General features: G+C 33.9%; 1 protein-coding gene across 1 annotated transcript; it reads right to left on the minus strand.

Annotated features, from left to right (window-relative positions):
* Nucleotides 1–346: 346 nt before the first annotated feature.
* Nucleotides 347–9,363, minus strand: LOC143067385 (uncharacterized). The gene is made up of 4 exons (XM_076240613.1): nt 9,229–9,363; nt 5,286–5,395; nt 4,391–4,586; nt 347–1,258 (listed from the first exon to the last, which is right to left on the minus strand). Exons 1-4 carry the CDS (start codon nt 9,284–9,286, stop codon nt 654–656), a joined length of 969 nt encoding a protein of 322 aa, XP_076096728.1. The 5' UTR covers nt 9,287–9,363; the 3' UTR covers nt 347–653.
* Nucleotides 9,364–13,557: the final 4,194 nt, after the last annotated feature.

A 13,557-nucleotide genomic window follows, 5' to 3' on the forward strand; every position in this document is an offset into this window, starting at 1 on the left:
GAGTTATTTCCCTTTGAACAGAAATCTAGTAATCGATAAGTATTTCATCAAAAATTCAATTCTAGGGAAAGGGCTTTTAACTAATCAAGGAGAAAAGTTAAAATTGTGAAAATCGAACTGGACCTGTGACTTGTCATGATAAAACAATACACCAAATATCAAATCAATATCTTCAAGCATGTAGAAAAAAGGAAAACTGATTTGCCAGACTGATTGATGGACAGACGGACAGAGTGCAAACCTTAAGTCCCATTCGACTTCGTCAATAGGGACTAATAACATGACCGTATGCAATGCCTTGAAACTGGTATCGAAAGATTGTAGATCCATTAATGTCAGATAATAATAATATTTAAGTTTGCTTTTAATACGATTTACCAATAACAAAATCAATATTAATACCTATAACAATCTTATTCAGACGTTGGTATAAATTTAGATAACAAAATTGACTACAAACTACGTATGTTAGCCACAAAAGTAATGCCGTTTCAAAAGAATGTGTTCGAACCACAATTATAAACATTCGTGATAACTGTAACTGAACAGTTTTTGTATTTGAATTTTTTCAATCTGCCAATCGATACTTTTACAAAACTGATCTATTTGGTATATATTTTGCATATGTTTATTGTTAACATTTTGTATTTCTCTCACAAATGTGTTGCATCCAAACCTTCTTTCCTTTTCAAAATAACTAAGGCCTCTGAATAAGTAGGAGGAAGAGTTTCAATGCACGCTCCACTGATTACGTTTATAGAAATGCTAGTTGTCCTTGCGCTGCTTCCAGTATTATTATTTGCTTCGTTGTTGTGAATATAAGCTGCATTTATCCTTGAATAATTCTTATTTGATTCACACCATGAAGAAGCTGTACAATTATCTGTTTTATGACATTCACATGAGCAGTTTACACTAGAGAACTCCCTTCTTGAGTTTGAGTTTTGAGCAGTTTCATTTGATTGTTCAGTCAAAGAATGACAAGTGGTTTTTAAGTGATTACAATTATTGCATTTGATATCACCGAAACTCGTGTGTGTTTGGGAACCAAATAAGTCGTCGTATGACGGGGGATCAAAGACCGACATATCTATAACATCTTGTGGAGAACTTCCATTTGTGTTCCTATTCCCAGGATGTCTTTTTTTAATTCTTTTCTTCACAATACCCCAACAGTATAATCTGAACAGTATGACTAATACTGGTATAATTAACATGAGAAAATAAAATACTGCTGATCCACTTTCAAGTATCACGTCTGAAATAAATACAAAATATAATATTATATGTAGAATAAATTGCTTCGCTGAGAGCAGCCTGATACGACCGCAGATGTTAAACCCTGAACAGTTGGGGCAAATATGGACACAATATTCAAGCTTGATACTGTCTAAATTTGAATTGTGATCAAATTTTTGACATAGTATAGGTTTCTGACGCAAAATAAATGTCAAGATCTTACAAATCTATCGTGGAATACTGTGCAATTAAAGATACTTGTTGGAAATTTTCAAAAGTTTGAAACTTTTGAATCCCCCTTGGAGCATTTACCCCCACACTGAATCCCATCCTTTCCTTTGTAGTATGGAACCTTGTAGTACAATTTCAGAGAGATCCATACTCTTAAACACAAGTTATTGTCTCGGAACTGGAAAAATGCTTGTTTTTGGCCCTTTTTGGCCCCAAATTCCTGCATGAATTAGGCAATTACCCCCAAATTCAATCCCAGCCTTCCTTTTGTAATATGGAACCTTGTGGTACAATGTCAGATGGATCAATAAACCTACATACACGTTATTGTCCAGAAACAACAACCAGAGGCTCTTAAGAGCTTTTGTCGCTCACCTTGGTCTATGTGCATATTAAACAAAGGACACAGATGGGTTCATGCCAAAATTGTGTTTTGGTGATGGTGATGTTTTTGTAGATCTTACTTTACTGAACATTCTTGCTACTTACAATTTTCGCCATCTATAATAAACTTGGCCGTTTAGTTACAGAGGAAAATATTTTGTAAAAATTTCCAAAAATTTACCAAATTGATGAAAAAAATTGACTATAAAGGGCAATAACTCCTTAAGGGGTCAACTGCCCATTTTGGTCATGTTAACTTATTTGTAGATCTTACTTAGTTGAACATTATTGCTGTTTACATATTATCTCTATCTATAATAGTATTCAAGATAATAACCAAAAACGGCAAAATTTCTTTAAAAATTACCAATTGGGGGCAGCAACCCAACAACCAGTTGTCTAATTCATCTGAACATTTCAGGGCATATAGATATTGACTTGATTAACAATTTAACCCCTCGTCAGATTTGCTCTAAATGCTTCAGTTTCAGAGTTATAAGCCAAAATCTACATTTTACCCCTATGTTCTATTTTTAGCCATGGTGGGCATCTTGGTTGGTTGGCTGGGTCACCGCACACATTTTTTTAAACAAGATACCCTTATAATTATTGTGGCTAAGTTTGGACAAATTTGGCCCAGTAGTTTCAGATGAGAAGATTTTTTTAAAAGATTACTAAAATTTTAGAAAAATTGGTAAAAATTGACTATAAAGGGCTATAACTCCTAAAGGGATCAACTGACAATTTTGGTCATGTTTGACTGACTTGTAGATCTTACTTTGCTGAACATTATTGCTGGTTACAGTTTATCTCTATCTAGAATAATATTCAAGATAATAACTAAAAACTGCAAAATTTCCTTAAAATTACTAATTCAGGGGCAGCAACCCAACAACGGGTTGTCTGATTTGTCTGAAAATTTGAGGGCTGATAGATCTTGGCCTGATAAACAATTTTCTCCTGCCAGATTTGCTCTAAATGCTTTGGTTTCAGATATATAAGCCAAAATCTACATTTTATCCCTATGTTCTATTACATGGCGGCCACCATGGTTGTTTGGCAGGGTCACCAGACACATTTTTTTAAACCAGATACCCTAGTGATGATTGTGGCCAAGTTTGGTTAAATTTGGCCCTGTACTTTCAGAGGAGAAGATTTTTGTAAAAGTAAACGACGACGGACCAGGTGAGCTAAATTTGCTTGTTTTGGCCCAATAACAAGTTTTGGTCCTTAATTCCTTAACTGTTGGCACCATAACCTCCAAAATGAATCCAAACCTTATACTTGGAGTATTTATCTTTTGGTACAATTTCAGAGCAATTGAAATACTTATACACAAGTTATTAACCTGAAAGTAGAAAAATGCTTGTTTTTGCCCCTTTTGGGCCCCTAATTCCTAAACGGTTGAGACCATCATCCCCAAAATCAATCTCAACCTTCCTTTTGTGGTATTAAACCTTCTTCCTAAATTTCATAGAGATCCATTGACTTAAACAACAGTCATTGTCCGAAAACCAAATGTGTCTTCGGACGACGACGACGACATCATACCATTATACGATTCCAAAAAAAATTTTGCGGTCGTATAAAAATGAAAATACAGTTAAAGGTGGTTTTCCACTGACTCAAAAATAAATATCAAGATTTAGCATTATTGGTCAAATGACCAGGAAAATTCTGATTCAACTGGTTGAAATTTATAAAAAAAAAACTCGATTGTTGGAGTCACTGTAGAAATCGAGTTGACGGGTTTTTTTTTCTGTTTGGAGCTGTTTGTAGCTGAGAGATGAAAAACCAATGTAAAAAAGGAAATCAACCAAATCTAATTGACATCCATATGCACGTAAAATTTTCCATGAGTAATAAGGAAGTTAATATCTACACCCTGCTTCTTTAATATTTTGAAATGGACGGAAAATGATATTCCCTCTCCCTTCTCGTAACTTTCTATTGGTACTCATGAATTTTATAAGGGTAACAAAGGAACTGTAGAAGAACTTATAAATTCTGATGCACGATTGAAAGAACACATGTTTTTAGAACGGAAAACCCATTAACTGCTGTTATTATTCTCATTTCAAATGTTTTATATTCAATTTTTAAAACGACATTTGAATCTGCTATGAAACACGAAAATATTAACACACAGCTTATAAGTAGCGTGAAGTACGAATACAATTGGAGGTATTTACATACGAATAAAAATATATTTAGAATCTATAGAAAGTATGTTATAATATTTATCCTAAATGATTGGATATATCAATAGCCTATATAAATCTATATGTATTTAATGCAGAATTTAACATCACCTATAAACTGTAAAATTAGTTTTTCTTTGGCAAAGAGGTGTGGTGTGAAACTACCTGCACTACTGCACTTCTTCAAGACTTATGATGAAAAATATATACAAATTAAAACTCTGGGAAACAAATTTAATGCTGGTTGACATTCCAGATAGCGGTTTTGTGTAAAAGTATCTACACTTTTTTTACGAACTTATTGCAATTAACTGTTTTCAGGTCATTTGTATTACCTTCACATAAAAAGCGAACTTCAAGGTTCATACATAGAATATTATGACACTCGATTCCATTTAGTTTACACTCTAGATCAGTACCAAGTATATGAGAGGTATTAAAGAAATCGCCATTAGACATAATTTCTTTTGTGTCATCTCGTTTACATTCACATCCTATGAGTTTTCCACCACGACAAATGTTCCAACCTCTCTGAAAAGAAATTGATAGTTTGTCAAAAGCGCACCTGTAATGCTTTTTTTTTATCAAAGTAATTATTTAACGTATTTTGAAATATGTAGCCACTTGTGATTATGCTTGATTGGTGTCTGTTCGTTAACGTCCAGTGGCAAGTATTGTACCGTCATTCCATTGATCAATTATATTGTACATTTGTAACAGAGTGCGTGTGCACTGTGTTCAAACTACCCAGACATAATGTTTGAATTTGATAGTATCTATTAAGTTTCCAGTACGGTGAAGGACTACATCGAGAAAGTAGAATATAAAATTTTAAGAAGAAATTGGCAAATGTCAAGGTTATTAAAAGATCACTTTGATCATCATTTTCACATGCACTTTTACTACAATAGAATCGTACGTTTGACTAAGTTCTCACATGATATCGTTACTTATACCGCTACAATAGACTCATATAGGTTTGTATTAGTTCTCACAGGAGATCATTACTTACCTCTACAATAGACTCATAGGTTTGTCTTAGTTCTCACAGGAGATCATTACTTACCTCTACAATAGACTCATAGGTTTGTCTTAGTTCTCACAGGAGATCATTACTTACCTCTACAATAGACTCATCGGTTTGTCTTATATCTCACAGGAGATCATTATACTTACTGCTACGATAGATTCATTGGTTTGTCTTAGTTTTCACATGAGATCATTACTTACCGCTACAATAGACTCATATGTTTCTGTTTCTCGTTCTCCTGAATCTGTATCAAACCATTTTGTCCAAGTCCATTTTGTATACGTTGTTCCTGGCAGACCGTTACTGGACTCTTGATAAAATAGTTTTAAATGAAACGTTAGGATTAGAATGTGATAAAGCATAAACATTAGTTGTGAATATTGCACAAGTCTTTTAATGCACACTTTTTTAAGTATAAATTATCATATCTTGACTCGAAGTCATGACTTTTGAAGTCCAAAAATTCTACATGTTCATTTATGCATCGCTAGATAGATATATATCGGAAAATGGTGACATGACAAAAAGGTTGACTTATATTGAAGGATACGAGGATCCGACGTAGGGATTTAAGATTTTTTATAAGAAATAACATGTCAAGAGTTGAAAACCGACCACAAAAATGTTTAACCGACTTAGAATTAGACAACCTGCAGTCAAGAAGATCAAGTAAGCAGGTGGTATGTCTGTACAAGGAGGTTGAAGGTTTGGTCCCAGTTATACATTCTGACAATTTTAATGTTAAAAGTAAAATTAAAAAGATTATTAAACCAGAATGTGTTGTCGACTTTGAGTGTAAATATAGTAAACTATTCATGTACGAACAACCCAAAGGCACTTAACTACAACATAATCTAGAACTGTTTTTTAGAACTTAATCTTAGTTAGCTGCGGAACCGTAGCTCTTATGTCCATATATTTTTGACAATTTGCGGACCATCAAAAAGTAAAATTAGGACTTAAGAGCAACGGTTCCCCCAGATAAATCTAAGTTAACTTCAAAATAGCTCCAATACGCCGTCAATATGTGCTCTGTAACGACACAGATACATTACCACGAAATCGACAAAAGTAAGGTCTCAAATGCAATTAAAATTTCTGCATTGAAATTGTCAGAATGTTCTTCTAACTGCTAAGAGCAATATTAACATGAAAGGGGTGTCATTTTTTATAATGACATGTTTGTATAAATTTTGCATTGTTTTCAAATGCTTCCAGAAACAGCGTTACCATAAATTACTTATAACCTTTACTAAATTTTTCCATAGATATAAAGATTTGGTTTTGAAGTTTGGTTGTACCTGTAGGAAGCTTATTTCAAATGGGATAGCACATCCTCATTTTTACGCAAATGTTGTTAACCGTGCCCGGAAATTTAAAAATGATCCATGTAAAATTGTCGCTCCTTTAAATAAACTAATTCTAAAAGGCTACCTATTCAACACTGTAATAAGATAATTGAATATTGTTTTTATTGGTATACATATTGATTTTGTTATCAGTAAATTAAAAGCTAACTAAATATTACTACAGTTTATAGAATGTAATATACATATACATATTCATGGATCTATAATCTGTCGATACCTGTAACTTGGCATTGCACAAGGTCATGTTTTTCTCTGGCTGTTTATAACGTCTTTACACTAAATCCATTGGATGTTGGATGTGTACGGATTGATAGTTTAGTCTTAGATGCAAGATTTTTTATTAGTTGTTAGTGGCTTTGAACTAGCTGTCAGATAACTGCTAGTACTCTCAGATCTGTTTTTGTGGCTTTTTGTGTCGGGATGTATAAGTACCCGGCCACGTCCACTTGTATGTTTGTCCATCTGATGAGTTAAGCCTTTTTCAACTGATTTATATAGTTCGTTCTTATGTTGTACTGTTATACCACTGTCCCAGGTTAGGGAGAGGGTTGGGATCCCGCTAACATGTTTAACCCCGCCACATTATTTATGTATGTGCCTGTCCCAAGTCAGGAGCCTGTAATTCAGTGGTTGTCGTTTGTTTATGTGTCACATATTTGTTTTTCGTTCATTTTTTTTTTACATAAATAAGGCCGTTAGTTTTCTCGTTTGAATTGTTTTACATTGTCTTATCAGGGCCTTTTATAGTTGACTATGCAGTATGGGCTTTGCTCATTGTTGAAGGCCGTACGGTGACCTATAGTTGTTAATGTCTGTGTCATTTTGGTCTCTTGTGGACAGTTGTCTCATTGGCAATCATACCACATCTTCTTTTTATATATTAAATCATTATTTATGTCTGAAAGGCAATGCGTACAGCTTTTCAAGCGTAAATTGATGTCGGACTGAAAACAAAATATGATTGGTTTATGTTTTACTATAATGCATATTAAATGAAAATTAGTTATAATTCATGTTTAATTCTCAAATATATTAATTTAAAACGGATAAGACTATAAGTCATTAATTGTACTTAAATCCGTTAACGTATCTAACATTAACAATTAGTTCACGTTTTTTTATACGTCCTCCTTTAAAGCTGACTACGATTTTTTGACAAAATATTGGAGTATATGAATATGTTCTCTGTACTCTTCATTTAAATATCAAATCTTTTGTGCATGATTCTCAAACACTTGTCATATGAAACCTCAAATTTAAAAAAAATTATGCATATGTTTTTTATAACTAAATGGATAGTTTTCATTGTAAAACCTATGTACATAACTTTTTTCTGAAGAACATTCTTTGATTTGAATACATTTAGATAAAGCTCACTTTTTAATTGCTTGCTTCCAAGAAGCAATTCGCCGACATATTTTCCGTGTGCAAAGTGACCTTAGCGTGACCCGTCTCGTAAAAATCCGGTAATCGCAATACGCATGGATCTCTCTGAAATAAACTATTATCTGATTGTACCAGTTATACACGTGCTCAATACCCATGCTTCTTTGTTGATTGTTTACTATAAGGTGACAATCGGTAAACTTCGGCTTCAAAACACGACAAAAAGTTAGCTATATTTTCACATCATAAGTTAACAGACAGAGAGAGAAAAAAATTGAGGATTATACGATATGTTTGCGTAAAAAATAATAAAATCGTGCACAGAAGACTACGTTTATGATAAATACATGCATTGGTTCAAGAAATGAATAAAACCATGATTATTTTTCACGAGTCACTCGTTTCATATGACTTTAATTTCGTTCCCCTGCACAACCAAACAATTTGTGACATATGGCACTGAATTTCCTAATTTACTTTGTTCATCATTTTTTGGAAATAAGCCACGTATTAAATAATCATCAGTCTGCTTGAGGTTTTGTCGAGATTTTTTGTCGTAAATTCAAAGAAGTCAGTAGGGTCAGGTTTATATAATGTGAGACAAATAATAATAGAGGCCAGTTTGTATGGTTGATGTAATTTTTGTTACTAGATCTTACTATAATCGATGAAAAACATGACTGATAGTGGTATTATAGAGATCGAAGAAAAACCGCGAGAAAATATAAATTTAATTTGCAGTGGTGATTGATATTCTTTCAATACATCAATGATTTTCTCTCACCTTTCAAACGCACACGCACGTGTTTCTATCCATTGGAAGACCCACTATCAACGTATAAATATACGTTGATAGTGGGTCTTCCAATGGATAGAAACAAGTGCCTGTGTTCAAACGGTATAACATTATTGTAACCACTGAATTTAAGTCAATACATATTGTTAGTATCATCAATATCATAATCGGTTAAAAATTAAAATACAATAACATTCATTAAACAAAGCTGTTAACAGAAATTATGGGGTAATTTTTAATGTATCAATACTCGGTGAACTCGACTCATTGGTGTTCAATAAAACATTGTCATGCATGGTCATATTATTAACTTGCAGGTGAACATGCATTTACTGATTAGACAAATCGTTGAATAAAGTTCAGATTGCGTTTGGCATTAGTTATTCTCTCAATGAAACAGAATTTCTGATTTGCTATAATTTGACATTGATTTTATCGACTAACATCTCATCTTAAATTCTAAGTATTGATGTTTGTTTCAATCTAGGAATCATCACATAGCATTTGCTTTAGAATTTTATAGTTTTTTTTCTACAATTCGCTGAAAAATGACACAAACCATAATAGGCTAAAACAATAATTTATACTTACCAGAGGCATATACAGAAGAAATATACAAACATAATCCACAGAGCAATGGATAGTACATATCTGCTCTAAGCTTCTAGTTGGACTAGTATCCGTAATTCTGTTCATGACAATCTAATATGGTTAATGCATAATTGATCAATGACCCGTAAAATCGAAACAGGTTATACAAAGACCGATAACTGTGTACTAAAACAATATTTCTAATTAATGAAGTTGACTTGATTAATAATTTACCTGCCTTTATACAATAATGAATTTATACAATTTATTCAACCTATTTCAGCAATATAAAAGTACACAAACGGTCTCTTTAAGGAAGTTTGTTTTGGTAAAGAAAGTAGATACATTTTATATATAATAATAATTAAAACCCAAACTATCCTTTCCTTGATATCATTTACTTTAAACCTAATTATGCAGGTTTACAAGGAAACATAACACATCTCATTGATAATTACTTGTTCACGCAGGCTGGATATTTCAATATATGAATATATTGTATTGTAATAAACGAATAAAACTCGATACTTTGCGTTGTGTTACTTTTATGCTCAAAATCTATATCGAAGGAGCCCATACAAAGGTACAAAGTAACGTCATAGACATAAGACGTAAATACGGGAAACATAACGTTAACGTTTGCATAATATTCTCAACATACTGGGGGGCCGCAAAAGTATATCTTTGTATAAAATTCAAATATTTCTTTAAATGTCCATATATGAAACGAAAAAATATGATGGGCAATTACTGTCTCTTGAAATCACTATGATAAAATTGAAAATTAACAGTCTCTATAACGATTTTCAAATCGAACACAACATTAATGTTTAAGAATTTGTATAAGTTTTAAGATGTTTTTCGCATAGGCACTGTTCTTCTGGTATCCACTTCATTCGTCTCATCTGCTGTATTTGGTAGGACCTCTTTGTTGATCTCTAGCGGATAAAGTTTGACGATCTGGGAAAATTGCTTTTTTCCACCGAGTTCGTGGTTTTTCGTCATAAACTTGTACAATATCTCCGACACAGATGTTGATTCTGTTGTCCCTTCTATTTTCATGAAACTCTATAACGTGATCAGTTCTCTGTTTTGTAATAACATTTATTGGTAAGGTCTCATGGTCATGTTTCCATGGCAACTTCGGTACGTATCTATTTTCATGAAATTCTACTGATGATTTTCGGTACATATTTTCATCTTCATGTTTTGTGTCGACTTCTCCTAGTGACTCTATTTTAAACTCTTCCGGTTTAGGATTTGTCAAAATGTTGAACATTCCTACTAGTCCCGATTTACGATTCACATCTGGTGATGTCGGACCAGACAACAGGTAACCAAGTTTAGACTTAACAGCTGTCGGACCTATTCCTCTAATAACGGTATCCTCTACAAAATCCCAGTAAAAATCAGCTCCTATCAGTAAAGATATTCTAAAATTGTTGTCGTTCGTGATCGGGTGCGCTAATCTTAATCCTTTTAAATGTTTGCAATCTCGGGTTTTATTTGCACTATAATTTGTGATCGGATTTGCTATAGTTGGAACTACTAAAACTTCAATGGGTATTTTCTCTCCTTCTATTGGCTCAACGTATATAATTGCTTTCGGTAAGTGTTGGACTCTAGTGCTTGTATTTCCAAATGTAGAAAGATTGATCAATTCGGTACCTTCTGCCTTTATGTCTAGTTTTGAAGCTAATTCCTCGGTCATGAAAGAACGCTGTGCTCCTTCATCGAACAATATATTCGTGTTCATTCCTTGATGTTCACTCCAAACGGGTGCTACGGCGGTTTTCAATAATATGCTAGAACGGGATTGCATCGTGGACGAATGAAAACTTGTGGCAGTGGCAACACTTTCATTGTTGACTACGGCGTTAACTGACGTATCATATCTACTTACATTAGCGGTTTTATCAAAGTACGATCTGTCGGTATTTTGGGTACATATACTAGTATGGTGATTCTTGTTACAGAATCTGCAACGAAATTGAGATCTACATTCACATGCGCGGTGCGATCCCAAGCAATTAAAGCATAAGTGCTTGTGTTTAATAATTGTTATCCGGTGTTCATAATCTGGAACCTTTAAGCATTTTGCGGGGTCGTGCATATCGTTGCAATAAATGCAAGGTTTCTGACGAATGTTTGTGCTTTGGCGGTAATCTAATCTATCTTGTGTTCGCGGGTAATCTCTCGTATCGGCGCTTGTCAATAATGACGCTATAGACGGTAAATTTGCATTTACTTCTTCGGTTTCAAATCTATCTTGTATTTGCGTGTAGTCTCTATTATTGGCGATAGTAAAAAATGACGCTGTAGACGGTAAGGTGTCAATAAATACATCGGTGCGTTTCTCTCCGGCTTCTAAAATTGTGATTTCTTTCAATATCCCATATCTTAATCCTTTTAATTCCCAATTATCGGTTCCGTTTTCTCTGGCTAAGTTTTGTCTTACAGCTGACGGTAGCTTATTCAAGATGATTGGGATGAGCAGTGCGCCATATGAATCTCCCGATCTGCCTAACGATTCTAGGCCTCTTATATATGCTTCTTGTTTGTCGTAATAATTACGGAGGCTAATAAGATTGTATTGTGGTGCGGGAAGGTCTAACAGGGCTTGCATGTAGGCATTCGTAATTTTGTGTGGCTGACCAAAACGTTCTTTTAACAATTTTATAGCTTCCGTATAATTATTATTTGTGAGCGGTAGTCCATCAATACATCGTGCGGCTTCATTACTAAGTTGCGATTTCAAATATGTGAATTTCTGTATGTCGGTAAGTGTGGGATTATAGTGTACAGATGATTCGAACGAGTCCCAAAAAGTTTGCCACATGAGTGTTTCTCCTGTAAATGTAGGTAAGGTGAGTTTCGGAAGTTGTTGATTTTGCGTAACGTTGGGCGGAACATGGTACATTTGTTGTTGAACAGAGCTATATGTGTTTTCTACTGAACTATGCTGATTCGTATTTTCCGTTGATTGATTACTCAGATTAGGTAAGATGGTAATATTTGAAGTTGGCGAATTTGAGTATTTTTTACGAATGTGTCTTATTTTTGTATTCAGAAAGAATTTATACTCATCTGTCTGTAGAATTTCATCCTCAACATCCTCATCCTTTGTTAAATTAAGAATTTCTTCATTCAAAGCACTAATAATCTTCTGTTTTTGCGAAAGTGTTTCTAATAATTCTGTACTTTCTTCTATCTCCAAATCCTGCTCTTCTTCCGTTTTTCTCAAAAGTCTTGTTACAGCACTTTTATGGCCTGCTCTCACCGCTTTCAGTTTACTTTCCACCCTGGTCACGGCACCAAAATGTATTGTAATAAACGAATAAAACTCGATACTTTGCGTTGTGTTACTTTTATGCTCAAAATCTATATCGAAGGAGCCCATACAAAGGTACAAAGTAACGTCATAGACATAAGACGTAAATACGGGAAACATAACGTTAACGTTTGCATAATATTCTCAAAATATATAGTCGCGGATCCAGTGGGGGGGGGGGGAGAGATCTTCGTAGTTGGACCCTTCCTTTTGAGCATTCGAATGGGGACATATAGATGGAACACCCCCTTTTTGTCCTGGGTTGAAATGTTGAGTTCGTATGCACCTGGCCACAAGCGGGGTTCGATCTCAAAACCTCTGAGTTGACAGCCTATAAATAACTGTAGATAAACTACTTAGAAAAATAAACAACCGAGGCCCCACTCATCAACGAAGTCTCAATATCCTTCTTGTTTCATTAATCTGACATAATGTTTGCCTCTCCGAGAGGTTTATCATTCATTTCCTTAAATCTGTTAGAATTTCTATCTCATCGAAAAGATTGTTGTATATTAAAATGATAAAATTGTATGCTGTATTTGGCAAAACGTTTAGGAATTTTGGTCCTCAATGCTCTTCAACTTCGTACTTTATTTGACCTTTTTAACTTTTTTGGATTCGAGCGTCACTGATGAGTCTTTTGTAGACGAAACGCGCGTCTGGCGTATGTACAAAATTTAGTCCTGGTATCTATGATGAGTTTATATACATGTACCTTTGTCATTCTAGTTCCTCGAGTGATTTTTAAGCAAATGTTAACATTTTACTAGTATTATTGAATATTAAAGAACCGTCATGGTTTCAATGTATTTGGACTTAATGATGTACTTAGGTGATCTTAGGTGAAATTAAATAAATCAAGTATTTAAAATTAATACTACAGGCTTGAAGAGTGTTACATTAGTTGACAATCAAAATAAGCTAAAATTATTGATAGGTCATGAAGATCCTTTTCGAGATATTTGATTTATAAAATATGGCGGGAAAAGGCTGACTTG

This window comes from Mytilus galloprovincialis, chromosome 3 (genome assembly GCF_965363235.1).
Source record: "Mytilus galloprovincialis chromosome 3, xbMytGall1.hap1.1, whole genome shotgun sequence".
Taxonomy (NCBI): Eukaryota; Metazoa; Mollusca; class Bivalvia; order Mytilida; family Mytilidae; genus Mytilus; species Mytilus galloprovincialis.